Here is a 15541-nt window from a genome sequence, read left to right on the forward strand (position 1 = left end):
TGGACGAATACAGAATTTGAGCTACTCCTCCCAGGAAGCTGTTTTCCTTAAGTTATTCATGACTCAGTAAGAGAAGTCAGGTAATCTTGTATTGTTGCTATCCTGGTAAATCAGTGCTATGGTAAAACTCCTTTTGACTGGACTTGTCTTGAGGATACAGGAGAGACAGGTCATTGTTCCTCTCAGCTGCTGTGTCCCTCACCATCTGAGATCCATTTGATAACTGTTTCTTTGTAGTTGGGGGTTGCAGAAGGACCCCCTGTAAACCAGTCAGTAGCTTGCTCTGATGCGTCAGCCACTGTAACTTTCTCTTTACAAAGAATATACATGTGGTAATTCAGTTACAGAGTGTCAGTGTATGTTTTGTGTCCATGAGGTTTCTAAGGATTGAAGGTATTTCTGTCACATGCTAGGGCTCTGCAAAATTTTGGCAAGGAACCAACAGGTGGGCCCCCGGGCTGAGGCCACATGTGGAACAAGGAATCCTTCCCCAGTCTTGTCATAAGAGCAAAAATTCATTTCAGAATGCTGTTATGGAAGATTGCTTCATATGGGAACAGGTTGGTGTGGGAAGATGGAGACACTGCTTATACTCAGAACTGGTGCTGGTAATTTTTTGAAGGCACGTTTGCCTGCTTGGTTATTCCATTAACATCTGCAGCTGCTCTGAGTGCCTCCTCTAGTCTCCTCTTCATTCTTTGTCCTTGCAGGGAAGGCTGTGAAAGCAGCTGCAGCTGCTGTGGAAAAGAGCAGGTGAGACCATGCTGACAGGCACAGCTCTAGGGAAAAGCAGCATAAAAGCATCTCTGCACTAATCACTCAGCTTGGGCAGTCTGTCTTCACAGTTTATGCACTTTTCCCTAAAATTCCTCAATTACTGGTTCCATCTGGGTGCCACATGCAGCATTTCTGGATCTTTGAATGATCTTAATTTAAGGAGAGCTGTGTTTCAGTTCTCTGCTGATAAATCTGAATTCATCTGCCTTTAGTGTGATACTTTAAACCTTGAAAGTGGACGGTGACATTGTGGGCTATGAAGTAAGTGTTTTCTAATGCACCTATTTTGGTATCTACTGGGGGAGCTTTTGTTGCAGAAAGAATGTTTAAATTTCCAGGGTGTTCAGCACTGGAGTAACAGTGAAAAGCAAATGCCAGAGACCAAGGTAGAAATGGATGTAATGTTGACATCTTCTTTCTACACTCATGACATACAAAATCTTCTCAGAAGCTGCAACAGAGGTATTGCATGGCAGCAAAATACCTCGAGTGTTACACATTTTAGGTCTCTTTGTTTAAAGCAAATCCCCTATAAAGACAGATTTGCTTGGAGACAGGTAATTTACCCCAGCTAATTTTAATGGGGTGTTGTTAATGCCAAGACTTCCAGAGGCACCATTTGCTTTTCAGCACCTCTCACTGTGCCTCAGCTTTATCAGAAGTATCCAAATGGAATTCACATCCTTTGTCATTAGGGAAATGTGGCTGCTGGCATGGCAGAAATCGACAGTTCAGAGACTTCCATCTGCCTGGGTCTTTTCAAAACTCATTTCCTTGGATGCTCAAAATCAAGTGAGAGAAGGCAGGCAGAAGTTGTTAGGCCACACATCTCAGACTTAGGTGGCCTGTACAGACTTCAGTCATAGCCTTGGTGTGCCACTTGAGACTAGACCAAAACTTTTAGTGTAGGTGGAATTCAGAGACAAATATTCCAAATAATAGTCTTCCACATATGCCTTCCAGGAAGAAAAAAACAAGTCATTTATACCCAAAGGATGATGCATCTTTAAACCCTAAGGATACAAGGGAACATTGTCTTTCTTGTCTTTTCCAGTGACAGGGTTTAGCCACCTGGGCCACCATGTGATGTCATCAGCTGTGAAGCTCATTCCAATGAATCTAGAACACCTCCTGCTCTAGGAATTTGTGTCCATTTTCTATTTATTTGGACCTTTAGTACGGGGGTGATATCACTTCCCTGCACTCAGAGAAATAGAGAATGTTGATATGGCAACATACTGAGAAACACTTGTGCTGTAACCCTATGAAGTACCCAGTACAGAGCAATCCAGCTGTTCATCAGTGTTACAATTATTACAATTGTTGCTGGCCTCCAAAGTACACAAAGCTGTTTATGCGGCTATTGGAATTTCTCATAATATTTTCAAGGACACATTTCTGAATTTCTCAGATTGCTCTGGTACACTGAAATCATGGAGGTAAAGTAAAAAAATTAAGACTAAATATTAAATGGCTGTTTTTACTGAAATAAATAACATGGGTATTACACTATTGAGTGTTATTGTTCACATTTAACTGGATAAGAATATCCTGGGTTTAATTTCATATGTAGTTGATGAAGTGATTGTTGCTCTAAAAGTCAGCTCTGTATTCACAGAAATTGTAGACACTTTTCCAAGGAATGTAGGTCTCCAAAGAGCTTGCTGGGCCTCAGCTTTTCTGTGGTTGTTCAAATGCTGAAACTAATGCTGCTGTTCTCACTTTTTACAAGTTTTGCAGAATACCTTGATTTCTAGAAGGTCTGTGATTTCTGATGCAGTTGTTGAACAGAGCGTTGGCAGAATCACTCTAAAATTCATCAGTTGTCATTGCCTTGGGATTTTTGGCTACTGTGAAGGCTGCGTCATGTGCAGCATGCTGATGGAGGAGGTGTTGAGGTGGTAGATCGCAGAGCAGCTGGCTGGCTTTGGAGAAGCATCTGCATTTTTCTGGTTTCTCCATTTCAAACTAGGTGATGCTGGTGACATGTAGGGATTTTATATCCTCTGCTTTTACATCCTTCCCTTGGCACTAGGTACTGACCCCTGTCATGAGCAGGCTATCAGACAAGATGGGCTTTTAGTCTGGTGGCTCTCCTTGTGAAAAGTCTTCATCAAGTCACTGAAATACTTTATTTATGAATTATCCCGTTGAAGTGACAGAGAGGAGACAGGGAGCTCCCAACTGCCGAGAAGTACAACTTCACTTTCTGACAAGTGGGATGCCAGCTTTCTCTTTTAAAAGCGAGTGCTCAGACCTGTGCTTCAGCACCAAACCCTGGCACTACTTCTGAAGTCAAACATTCCCATTTTGTGGAAGGTACAATAGATGCACATCTGCACATCTTCTGGCATATTTCCCCAATGTTTATTGTTGTTTTTAATACTGGGCATAGCAGTTACCCTTATGTGGTTAAGTATATTTGATTTCATTTACTAGAGTGCTGAAATAAGCAATGAGAAATTCAGAAGGTCAGAGATAAACTTATGTGTCCAAAGTTGCCTCTCAGCTCTTCGTTCCAAAGTATGCTTCATATGTTTCACTGATTCCTTTGGTTTGACCCTTTTTCCAGATGTCTCTTTCCAAATGCTTGGTCAAGCAGCATATGTAGTTTACTAGCAGCATGGAGAAAATGTGTATTTACTTGCTGAAATTAATTTTCTCTGGATTAGACCTTGTTATTTAATTCTGCATGTCTGTGATAATACTGAATTTTGCACCTGCCAGTTAACTGAAAGGTCAGTTCATAGACTGAGTATACTTCCTTCCAGAAAATCAGCAACATGGCTTCAGGTTGCTCTCCAAAAAATATCTTTTTCAAGTGTATTTCATAAAGTAGCTTTCTCATATCAAACAATAAACCAAACTTGAATTCAGCACTCCAGGTATGTCTGGAGTCAAGAAAGAAATTTCAATGTGAAGTTCAAATGTGTGAGTTTGATCTAGAAGACTGACACAGGCTACTTCCTTTCTTTTTTTCCTGAAAGCACCAAACTCAGTATTATTTAGCTGTCTAGCACCTCAGTGCATTGTGAAACATGTTCTTCCAAGTGCATGTGTTTAATTTCTTTTCAAGGCACACATAAAAATTATTGTGAAACTCATGTTTGTCCAGTGTTCTAGATTGCTTTTAAAGTAGCACTTTTAAATTTTAACATTTCCTTGTTCAGTCTCCTCAGACTGTGCCATATATGTATGTGAAGACATAGTTATATATAGATTTAAGTAATCCTTCTGTTTACTCTAGCAGTGTTGTCTTTGTCTGGTGTCAGCATTGTTGCCATCAGTGACAGATTGGAGTTGTTTTGGGGGATGGGAGTGCAGAGTCAGCTGGTCTGTATTTAATCTTATTGAAGTAGACTTGATCCTTACTAGAGGCAGCTGCCCATGCCTGATCCTGTTCTAATTTCTTAGCAGTGGTCGGTCAGCAACTTCCTATCAGTTGAATTCTGTCAGATGGCACCAGCGTTCAGACACCTTGGTGCCTCTGGTGTGCTACAGACCCCTGATTTTGCAGGGCTCGCCTCTGTGTTTTCTAGCTTTTATCAATAAATCCCTGATTATGAATTACATTTAGAGCAATCAAATTTCTAGAGCAGGCTTTCACTTGAAGTTCCACTGACTAGCTGATTGTTTCATGTTCATGGGGTTTAATTGTTTCCGTGCATTTTCTGGTTGGGCTAAAAATACTCCTTTTTAGAGGCTTCACTGTGGAAGGTAATAGAAAATAAAAGAAAGGTGATTTGATGTTTAGCTGGGCAGTAACCAGTGTAGCCTAGTGCTAATGTAAACATAGGCATGAAGGCTTATATTGTTTCTGTGTAGGATCGTTGACAGTTTGTTTTGGAGACCACACACAACAATCCTTGGTTTTTAATCCTATTTCTAAAACAGAAATCGGCTTCTTTATTCTCCAGTTGGCTGTATAACTTTCTGTCACTTGCATAACTCAAATAACAAAATAATGTGACATAATTAATTCTTTCCTTGAAGTGTTAGATTCACTTTACAGATTATTTACAGTGAGGCATGTGATTAATTAACTTGAGAGTGACACGTACCATTAAGTACCAAACCTGAAAGTGGAACACCTTAGTTCTAATCTTACTTCCTTGGTTTCTGTTAATTTTTATTTCAAAGGTAGTTTTTCTCCATGTGCTGTCTTGGTAAGTAGTTTTGCCCTGTTTCTACAGAGCTGTCCTCTTCAAACTCTGTAGAAAAATTGAATTACAGTGAAAGAGAAGGTATTAGAATACATCAGATGTGCAAAATCTGTTTGCTGTCTGTTTAGACAGCTTGTTGCAACTGTGTCTGAGGGAGTGCACTCTCTTACCTGAGATTATTTCCTGCTCTTAGCAATAGGTTTCAGTTGGACTGTGCTTCAGTAAACACATCTTCGTGCCAAAGCCAGGCTAAGCAGTTCTTCCTAGACATTCTCTCCTGCTCTGGTGTTTCCAGGGCACTGAACTGTACTAGAACTAAATATAACATGTTGAGGTTTTGTTTGTCTGGGGGGTTGTTGGTTTTTTGTAGGATTCTTTGTGTTGCCCCTTAGACAATTGTAGCATCATCCATGAGGGGCCTGGGAGCTGGAGCACACAGCCAAGGGAGAGGGAGAGAAGAAATTGCATAAGCTGGTTTTGTAGCTGAGGAAAGGAAAATGTCCATGGAACCATGGTTTCAGACTGCCACAAGCTTGCCAAGGAATCACATCTGCTCTTACTTCAAAGCCTGTAAGGGAGTGTTTTCCGTTTTCTTTGAGAATATTGCATTGCTTGTGCAATATATGTGCTTGTGGAGATATATGTGGCGAAATAGTCCATTCCTTTTAACTCATTCTCTCCTCAACTAGCAGAGGATTTGTCTACTAACTTTGTCAGTGTAGATATTTGGGGGTTTAATATCCTCGGGATTTTTTGTAGTTCTTTCTCATGATCATCATGAATGGTGACTGAAAGCTTAACATTGCAGGCAATTACTCCCACCAAAAGTAATTTTTATTCCAAATTAGTGCTTTCCAGTCAGCTACAACATTGGATTTTTCTGTGTAGATGAGACTGCTTGCATAGTAAGATAGGGCCTAGCTCTCCTTGGAGATCAGACTTCTGTTAAAAATGGGAAGGGGAAAGTTACGTGGTGTCATAGGGAATCCCTTTGTCACATCTTTTGAAGCACAAAGTTTTAAGAATAAGTTTCAAACGAAGTTTATTTTCCCCAAGCCAGTTTACAGTTAGAACGAGGCTGTTCATTCTGCTATGAAATCATCATTCTCTTTCAGTATATTTCTGCATTTTCAATAAGTTACTTAGTGTTCCTTAGTAACCTTCCAGCAAGCAAGACCACGCTGTTTTTAGCAACCAAGAATATTTTATCTTTACAGATGTGGGGGTAATTCACAGTTTTTTGTATCTTGTAGACTCCCACTGATGGCAACTTGTTCTGCAAAGCTTTGCTCTTGATAAAGAGTAGTACATGAGATTCCAGCCCTATGGAAATCCAGAGCTCTGCAGAGCTCTGCAGAAATTAAACTCCTTGAATATCCTGTGTACAAATCCTGATTTAAATCCCTGTTTTGGTTGAATTCCTTGAGGCAAAGGTTTTGATTTTCCCCATGTTATGCCCAGTTTGTACAAGTATGGGCACAATAAAATGGTCTGATTCTATCACACAAAAAAAACGCTCTTATATAGGTTTATGGTAAAGGTATTTAGCTTTTCTAGGAAGATGAAGAAGCTGACATTTTGCATGGAGAAGCCTGTGTGGGCAGAACACTTAACACAGCAGATAGGCTCGTGGGAAGTGGCATTCAAAGAGAGAACTAGGAGTTTTTAATCAGTAGAAATGGGTAATGGTTTTAACTGTTAGTGTGGGCTGCTCAAGATCAGCTCAGGTAGCATTTAAGATGAAAAAGCTCACAAAGTGCACACACAGCAGTAACAGAAAATAATTCATCATTTGAGATAAGCAGACAAATATGTGAACACATAGGTCAATCTGAAATCATGGAAAATTAAAAACACATCAAGACTGGAGAAAGTGCAATATTTCCTTGAAAAATAATGTGCTAACTAAGCAAGCAACTGAAAGTCAGTAATGGTATTTAACACTTAGGAGGAGCAAGCCCTTGGTCTCTAACCATACCTACCATTGTGTGGTGCAGCACATGGCAAGCTGCTGAGTGTGGGCACCTACAGACCTGTGGGGAAGAATGTCTGTGTAAGAAATGTTGTCAGATGGCATATGATCACTGGTTGAGTGAGCTGAGGGTTGGATGTATAAATACTGAGAGCTAAAAATGGTACAAGAAACCACACAATGCTGGGTATGAATCTTTCATTAAAAATATGACATAGATAATTACCCTCCCTACTTCTATCTCCTTTTAATGTTGCAAAGTCTCTCCATGGACACTTCTTTCTAAATAAGGGAGTTTATTTGGGTTTTGGTTTTGAAGTTGTTTCTTTTCCTTGGTTTGTTTTGTTGGGTTTTACTTTTCCTTTAATAAGAAGTTAAATTCCAGACAGGAATATTTTTTTTTTTTTCCTATTACTACTTAAGCTTCTCAAAGGATATTACAAAGAAAGAAAGTAATGTAAAATGTATCAGACTTACAGAAAATTGTGTGACATTTTCCCTTTCATAAAATAAGAGAAACAAGGCATCTGAGTTTCTATGGATTTATGGGGAAAAGAGCTTACGTCTTAGGTCAGTCTTGCTGAAAGTAAGAGGTAATTTGTGTGCATATGAAGGCCCAAATGCAGCGAATGACTAATACACTAGTTACTGTCTCCTGCTTTTGGCATTCCCTGTATTTGTCCTTTTCAGCTAGTACACACCAGATTAAAAATCGTCCATAAAACGTGGGAAAAATGATGAAGGGACAAACAGTTGTCCAAAACTTACTTTCATAAGGCCTAGAATTACTAATGATGGCCCAGGAATGTAGCATGAGTTAGGTAGATGTGCTGGGGTAGAGTTTATTTCCTTCACAGTGACTGGTATGGGGCAGTGTTTCTAATCTGCACTTAATGCAGGGTTGATAATATAGAAATGTTTTTGCTATTGCTGAGCAGGGCTTACACAGAGCCTTTTCTGCTTTTCCTACTGCCACACTGGTGAGGACCTCGGTGATGCATGGGAGACTGGGAGAAGACACAGCCAGGACAGGTGACCCCAACTGACCAAGGGGATGTTCCAGACCATCTGACATCATGCTCAGGATATAAAGTTGGGGGGAAGAAGGAGGAAGGGGGGGACATTTGGAGTGATGACACTTGTCTTCGCAAGTCACTGTTATGTGTGATGGGGCCTGCTCTCCTGGACATGGCTGAACACCTACCTACCTCATAAAAACACACCCCAAAAGAAAACCAGAGGGGAGCCTCCACTGGTGCTGCCTCAGCTCTCTGCCTGCAAGAATAAAAGGCAAAGAGCAAGAGCCATGGGCAGGAAGAGAGAGCTCTGCCTGCACAACCCTGGCTTTAAAGAGACCGGCACCTGCTGGCCCCGCAGTTCCATTTCTGGATCCAGCATCTTAAAGAGACACTTCCCGTTTTGGGCACAGATAGATACAGAATACAGTAAACCTTTGGGTTACCCAGGACACTGGGTGCATGACAGTTCTGGACTTCTTTTCTTCATGGTTAAAGAATTCATTCAATTTGCTGTGTCTGGAAAAAGATGCCCCAACTGGTTTTGGCCAGGTAACAATGGCTTCCCAGCAGAGCTGGACTTGGTAGGAATAAGTTAATTTTGAAAAGATCTTCGGGAGAGAAAGAGCATCTTTGAAAAGTAATGGAACTGATCGGTTGGGAAAATGTCAGCAGTGCTTTTCCTTTGTGCTGAGAACCAACCACAACTGCAGCTGCCTGCTGACCTTGTGAACATTTGCAAAATACTGTGCCTTGATTGGGGGAAGCTTGCCAGTAGCTGAAGCTGAATGCTGTAAAAGAAAGCATGTTTATTTTAGTCTGTGTGAAGTGGAAGGAGGAACTACTTAGAATTGTGTAAAAATTACTTGTTTTACATTTATAACTTGGCAGCCCAATGACTTGTGAATTTGGAATGTGAAACTGATCTGAGAATGAGCTGGGGACTTCATTACTGCAGGTTGAAAATAAGTGTTTTGATAAACCATGCTATCTGCTTCATGGGTGAGAGTATGTTTTGCTTGCTTCAGAGAAATTCTTGTCTCCATAGGCTTGGGGTTATAGACAGTTTACAATTTTGTTTGTATTTCCATTGTCAGATTCTAGTTGTCAGCTTTTTGATGAAGAGGTACTTGCACATTTAGCTCAAATTGTACTGCTTTGTATTGTTTTTAAAGTAAACTCTGAGGTAGTGGATAGAACCCAGACTGCTGGAATTACAGCACTTGTACTTTCCCGCACTTGCTCCATCAAAGAAAGTTTAGTGTGCACCTCAACAGGACAGTACTTTCTCTATTATCTATTATGTCTATTTTTGGCTGGAAATACTTGTTTTTGGAAAAGCAGTAGTTTATATGCCCATTTAGTTTCATTACTTCTTTTCCTTGATCATCTGTAGAAGCAACTAATGCTGCCTACTGTGAGGGTGGTAAAACATTGGAGCAAGTTGCCCAGAGAAGCTGTGGATGTCCCATCCCTGGCAGTGTTCAAGGCCAAGCTGGATGAGGCTCTGAGCAACTTGATCTAGTGGATACTGTCCCTTCTGTGGCAGGGGAGTGGGAATAAGATGATCTTTAAGGTCCTTTCTAGCCCAAGCCATTCTATGATTCTGTCTATGACTGTGGAGTTTGTTACAGTAATATCTCTGCACAGATAACTGATTTGAAACTGCAACGAAATTCCACACAGCTGCAGTGGTATTACCAACAACAGCTGTCATGTTCTGTGCTCAAATTCAGCCTTTGGTGCAAAAAACTGTGTGTCCCTGTGGCACATTTCTGTCCTGAGCCTCTGCCTGGATTCCAGACCTAATTTATGTGTCTAAAACTCTGTAATATGATCACTCTGGGATCTTTTTTAACCAGTAGCTATGGAATAGCAGAAGTTAGAAAATTAAGGACAGTATATCTGCTTAGTGTAAAGTAAAATACTCCAGACATACATCAAGTAATTCTGAGAGTGGAATTTAAATTGGTATTATTATTTTGATTGTTACAATTAGAATCTACAGGTTTATGAACTACTCTGTGTAGAGAAATTGAGATTGATGCACACTAAACAGTAATCTTCTCATCCATCATGAAGTTTTTGCTAGAGTTCCATTTAATTTCCAAACAGAAGAATTCATTATCTATCTCCAGAGAATATTTTTTTTTTTCCTTCAGGATCAGCGTATGCAGTGAGCTATCAGACAGCATTCTACAGCAAACAAGCAAGGAAGCAGCTGTCTTTAGCATGCAGCTATGGAACTAAAGAATAAAAAAATTCCACGGGCAATGCAGAAGTACAGGGAATTATCTAGTGTCCCAAGAGAGTTAAGAAATATTGGTCCAATTCATTGCCTTGCCAGTTTTGCTGTGTAATCTACAGTGGGAGACATTGGTTTGCCAGCATAGTCTTGTTTGGTTTTTTTCTATCTAAAACTATTCAGTGTAATTTGTATCCAGTTTGTGTTTAAAAGCATGTTATGTAGTTGTGGGCAGTGTGGTGTCCCAGGAAGTTGGTTTCAGTGGGGTGCAAGGTATAGCCTGGGTGCTCTATCTTGTCCTCGAAGTGCTGAGCCCTCTGTAGGCAATGTTAGTTTCTTTAATTCAAACCTTCTGGTTAAAATGGCCCGACACCAAATAAATCTGACTCTTCCAAAAACACATATGGACTCTAATGTATATTTCCTTGTGATTCTGGCAGTGCAGCCTAGTTCAGGGGTGTGTCCTTAAAGCAGAATCACAGAAATGGCTTTCTGGAACAGATCGCTAATAGCTCCTCAAACCCTTTGACAACCAACACAAAACTGTGCATCGTGTTCCAAATGACAGGACAAAAACTTTCTGTGTCTGTCAGACAAACAGATCCCAAAACTGAAGTTTCTGATCATATAATTTAAAATATCTGTTTTCTGTGAATGCCATACAGGGGCTAATTCCTTTAGGAAGGCTGACAGTCAGTTGGCTGCTCAGTACAGTACTTTCCAGTATAAAAATAAACTGCAGATGTTTGACACAGAAATGTCAGGATATTTAACTTTGGGTTAGGGTTTGCAGATGTCATGTGTGTTGTGGAAGCTAAATCCCCACCTTAGGGTGACAGAGGGAAGAGGTACATGGCACTAAAAGCTGAGAAGCAATGTCCTATGTGTGACCAATGCATCCTGACCTGTGGACGCTCTGTCCTTTTTGATGTTTAAAAAAACTCTGCCACTGTCATTAGTAGTGAACTCATGCTTTTGAGGATGGTAGTTTTTTTTATTGAGGAGTTCAGTTGCCAGGTGATTTTCTCCCTCTTACAGAAATGTCCCCATAAGAATGAAGTTTTGTGTAGCCCTTTGATGTTCTCACTGCACATAGCATTGTTTCATCAGAGCAGTACCCAGGAAGCAGAGGTAAATTTGGACATGCACAATCAATTTCTTGCTTACCCCAGAGCGTTTTTGTTGACAGATTGGTCTTAATGTTTCACCTCTTGAATTGTTTTAAATCCTCTTTAAAAGACCTGATGCATGCATTTATGTTGGTGCTGTTTTGTTTGTTTTCAAAGCAGTAGAGTAAGGCTGCCAGCTTTGGACTTTGCAAGTCTTGAGAAATGGCTGAGTTTGGACAGTTTATCTAAACATGATGCTTACAGCTGTGTTTCATTGAATGCACTTAATGGCAGACATGACAGACCCATTTGTTCATTTTCACAGAGTAGTAACTGATTACATTTTCACTTGGCTATCATTCAGCTAAAGTTACATTGTCCTGTGCATTGTTTCCTTTCTCAGCTGCTAAGTCATTATTTTGGAAACAACTCTCCTTTTTGTTGGATTTTTTCGGTATGGGGAGTGAATTGGGATTTTTTGGTTGGGTTTTTTCTGTTTTCTTGGGAGGGGGACGGGGGTTGTGTTTTTGTTTTTTGTTGTGTTGTTGTTTGAGTGATTTTGGGGTGTCTATATTTTGGGGAGAAATGGAGCAATGTTGATTTTTGCTTAGTAGTACTAATACATAGGTTTCTTACAGTTTTAGGATTCAGTTCCAGGATCGTCTTCATTTCTCCCCATTTATTCCAGCCTGGCTTTACCGTGATATTTAGTGTGAATTTGTCTTTATGCAAAATGAGTGCAGCTGCTCCCTAGAACATACGGATTTTTTCCTTTTAGACCAGCAAAAATATATAATATTTTTAAAAGTTAAAATAAAACATGACTGGTCTATAGCCCAGTAATTTACATCTCTTATGGTTTATTTGTCTAGGGAAGCAGCAGCAGCTGGAAGCTGAGGACCCCTACGTGGAGGCTGATCAAGACTTGCACAGGAGGGTGGAGCGTTCTGTGGAGCCGCCTACAGAAAGACCCGGGGAGAGGCGCAGGGCAGAAATGAAGAAACTGTATGGTGCTGAAGCTGCCAAAATCCAGGCAATGGAGGCTGCCATGCAGCTTATCTTTGATAGGAACTGTGACAAAAAGCAGCCCAAATACTGGCCCATTATTCCCCTTAAGCTGTGAGTACCTGGGCTGTGCTCTGACATGGCTCAGTGCTATAAGGTCAGGTGCCTCAGGTTGGGCTGCTGAAAGAACAAACTGCACATTTTGGTTTTGGGCTTTGGGGGAGTGTCTAGCAAGGACAGCATGTATTTCTTTGGCCATTTTTTTCTTTTACGGTGTCTGTCAGTGATGCTCACAGTCCATTCATCCTACATACAGTTGTCAAGTAGTAATAGGAGGGACTGTAATATCAAACCTGTCTAAAATTCTCTAATTTGATACCCGCTTGCCTTGACTTGCAAGAAACATAACATCCATACCCAGTGAACTGGGAAAACTTGAAGCATTATAAAGAAGGAAAAGACTTTAGGAATCGTCTGCTCTTCCTGTTTAGGAATTTGACTGATCCCATTTTCTAGTCTTATTTAATGTAGTAGTATTAGGATCATGTTTCACACAGCATAGCTTGAAGTGTTATGTCTGCTAATCTTGGATTTTTTTGAGAACCAGGAGCCCACTGGCCAAGATACAACTTATCAAATTACCATAGCCCAGACATTGGAATTCTTTTTCAAAGGTTTATAATAAAGCAGGAAGTTTTTTTTCCAGACTGATACTTGTCTGGCATGAGTTTGACTCTAAAGCAACATTATATAGAAAAATGTTTTAATGCAGGGGTGGGAGGATCGGGCAGAAGCCTGATGTGGTCCTGTCTGTTAGAGATCTGTCAAGCAGAAGAGAAACTAAGAGGACACAACTCTATTGGAGCCAGTGCCTACAGTGTTTTTTGCCATTCTAATAAAAAGCAGCAATGGACTTTAAGCTTTAAAGAAGGCTTATTAGAGCAGTAGACTATATCTGACCAATGTATGTGGAACTGAGGAAGCCAGGTAGCCCTGTGGGCTATGTCTATTTTTGTTGCAGCTTTCCAATGGCCAAGTGCATAGGACATGCACAAAATTTAAACATAAGTAATTGTGTACTCATCTATCTGCACAGAGATGTGCCTCTGTGTGTGCTTGTCCATCTGCACTAGCTGTTTGGTTCTGCTTCTGTCACTCTTTGGGCCAGTTGTGCTTGCCCCACACCAGGTGGAGTGAAGCACATTGGTGGTTTGTGTAAGAGAGGCCAAAAGGACCCCTCAAAACCAGTGTCTCCTTAGAAAATGGTACCCTGAACACTTAAAAGGACTCTCTGTGAAGGTCTGCTGATAAATATCATTGTGTACTGAAGGTCAGTAGTTTGTGTTGCAGCATTTCCATGCCAGGGCAAAGGAACCATCTGCTGGTTTAACAGTGATATACCCATCTGCCTTTGTGGCAACAGAGGAAGGTTACAATTAAAATTTTAGCTTCAGTTCATGTTGACTGAGTGTCCAGAGTTTCTCTGTAGCATATGTAGTTTGTAATACACCCAGCAGTTGCTGTGCCCTCTGCAGCAGCCAGCTGCAACAAAGCAAGTCTGCAGTGCAGTTTGGAATATCTTTGCTTTCAGCAGTAGTTACTGTTTCTTCAAAGCAGCATTTCCATGTCGTTCCACCTCTTTCACTTTAGATGTGATGAGATGAAGTTAAATTGAAAACTGAAATTAAAAAGCCTCCAGTTTCAAAGACTTATTTGTGGTGTGATTAATCTGAAAAACTTCAGTGAGACAGGAGAGAGAAAAGGATTATTAACAGTCCTTCATTTGTCTTCACTCTTTTTTTTGGCAAGTTTTGTCAAAAATTCTGTGTTTTGTTGGGGTTTCCTTTCATTGACCAAATAAATTTTCCTCTTAACACCTTGTAATTTTCTTTTATTTTTTTATATAAACAAACTTCCATAGTTAGGACACTTCAGTTCTTATATGGTAAAGCTTTCTTTTAGCTGCTGTATTGTTTAAGGAAGATTGAACTTAGAGCAGGAGTGGTTTTAACATATGGAGAGGCACAAGGAGTGTTGACAAGACTTTCACAGCAATGTCAGGCAATACCACACATGTATGGTGTGGTGCAAAATGAATGGGAGGGTTGTTGTATCCACTGGGGGAAAACCCTGTCGCAGATTACCATGCATAAATTTCTCTGTTCCTATTTGAAATGTTCCCAATATGGTGTTGGTGTTTTCCCTGTGCAGTTCAGTTCAGAAAAAAAAAAAAGAAGAATGGGTAGGGTAGGACTGGGCTGTTCTTACTTTTCAACACAATTTCCAGTTCTTGCTGTGGTTGACTTTTCATACAACTGGTTCTGCTAGCAGAAGCAGAAATTCAGGTCTCGAAAGTATTTGTAGAGACCTCATATAAGACAAACATTGAATTCCTTTCCTACTTCATATAAAGTGTAAAACAAATTTGTAAAAATAAATATATAAAGGAAATTACCTTGCCTTTGGTTCTTTTAAGGATTTTTAAGAGGGTTTAGTAGGTTTAATATGCCATGAGGTTAGAAGGAGAGAGAACTGGATGAATTGTTCCCTAGGAACTGTATACTAACTCCTGAAAGGGGGAAATATCCTACTGCGGACTTATGAGTTGCTGCCAAATAATCTCATTTCAGGGGATGGGCCAGCAAAATGGGACATCTGGCCCAGATATGTTGCAGTTCTTTTACTCTATCTCCCATGTCATTTTACATTTATGATAAATATCTCACATAAAAGCATGTGATCATGGAGGAAATGCAGCAGCAACTCAAAAATGCCACTTCCATCGTCTGTAACATTTGCCTTTCTTGCACGCATGTATTATGCAGTCCTCAGTCATGGGAACATGCACACATTGTTCCCCCAAAGGTACAATGTTCCTTGACCAGAATGCAGCTGTGGTGCTACAGACGTGATTCTTCCTTCTCCAGATGATTGTACCTTTGCTTTCAGTTATGCCAGTTGTTGGTATAGTCCTGCCCAAAGGGAATTCTTCATTTCCTGATGGTACTGTTTCTCATGAGCATTTCCCAGCTCCAGTAGAAGGAATTGCACCCTGAAGTCACAAGTTGTCATCCAATCAGTCTTGATTTCAAAAACTGGTTTCTTCATTTGTTACATGCAAATCAGGCTGATTTTCAGCAGAAGAATTTGTGATTGGTTGATGATGCTCTGAAGATAGGAGGAAAATGTAATAGGTCTTTTCTACTACATTCTTAAAAGAAATAAGGAGAAAAAAACCTTTCAGAATTGGTGTG

General features: G+C 40.3%; 1 protein-coding gene across 1 annotated transcript in view; it reads left to right on the top strand.

The window, feature by feature from the left end:
• Positions 1-14729, top strand: part of GEMIN8 (gem nuclear organelle associated protein 8) — a 28786-nt gene extending 14057 nt beyond the window's left edge. The window contains exon 4 of the mRNA XM_058829451.1: positions 12155-14729. Coding sequence (XP_058685434.1) covers positions 12155-12405 — 251 coding nt within the window. The 3' untranslated portion in view covers positions 12406-14729. The remainder of the gene's footprint in view (positions 1-12154) is intronic.
• The last annotated feature ends 812 nt before the right edge of the window (positions 14730-15541 follow it).

Source organism: Poecile atricapillus, chromosome 1 (assembly GCF_030490865.1).
Source record: "Poecile atricapillus isolate bPoeAtr1 chromosome 1, bPoeAtr1.hap1, whole genome shotgun sequence".
Taxonomy (NCBI): domain Eukaryota; kingdom Metazoa; phylum Chordata; class Aves; order Passeriformes; family Paridae; genus Poecile; species Poecile atricapillus.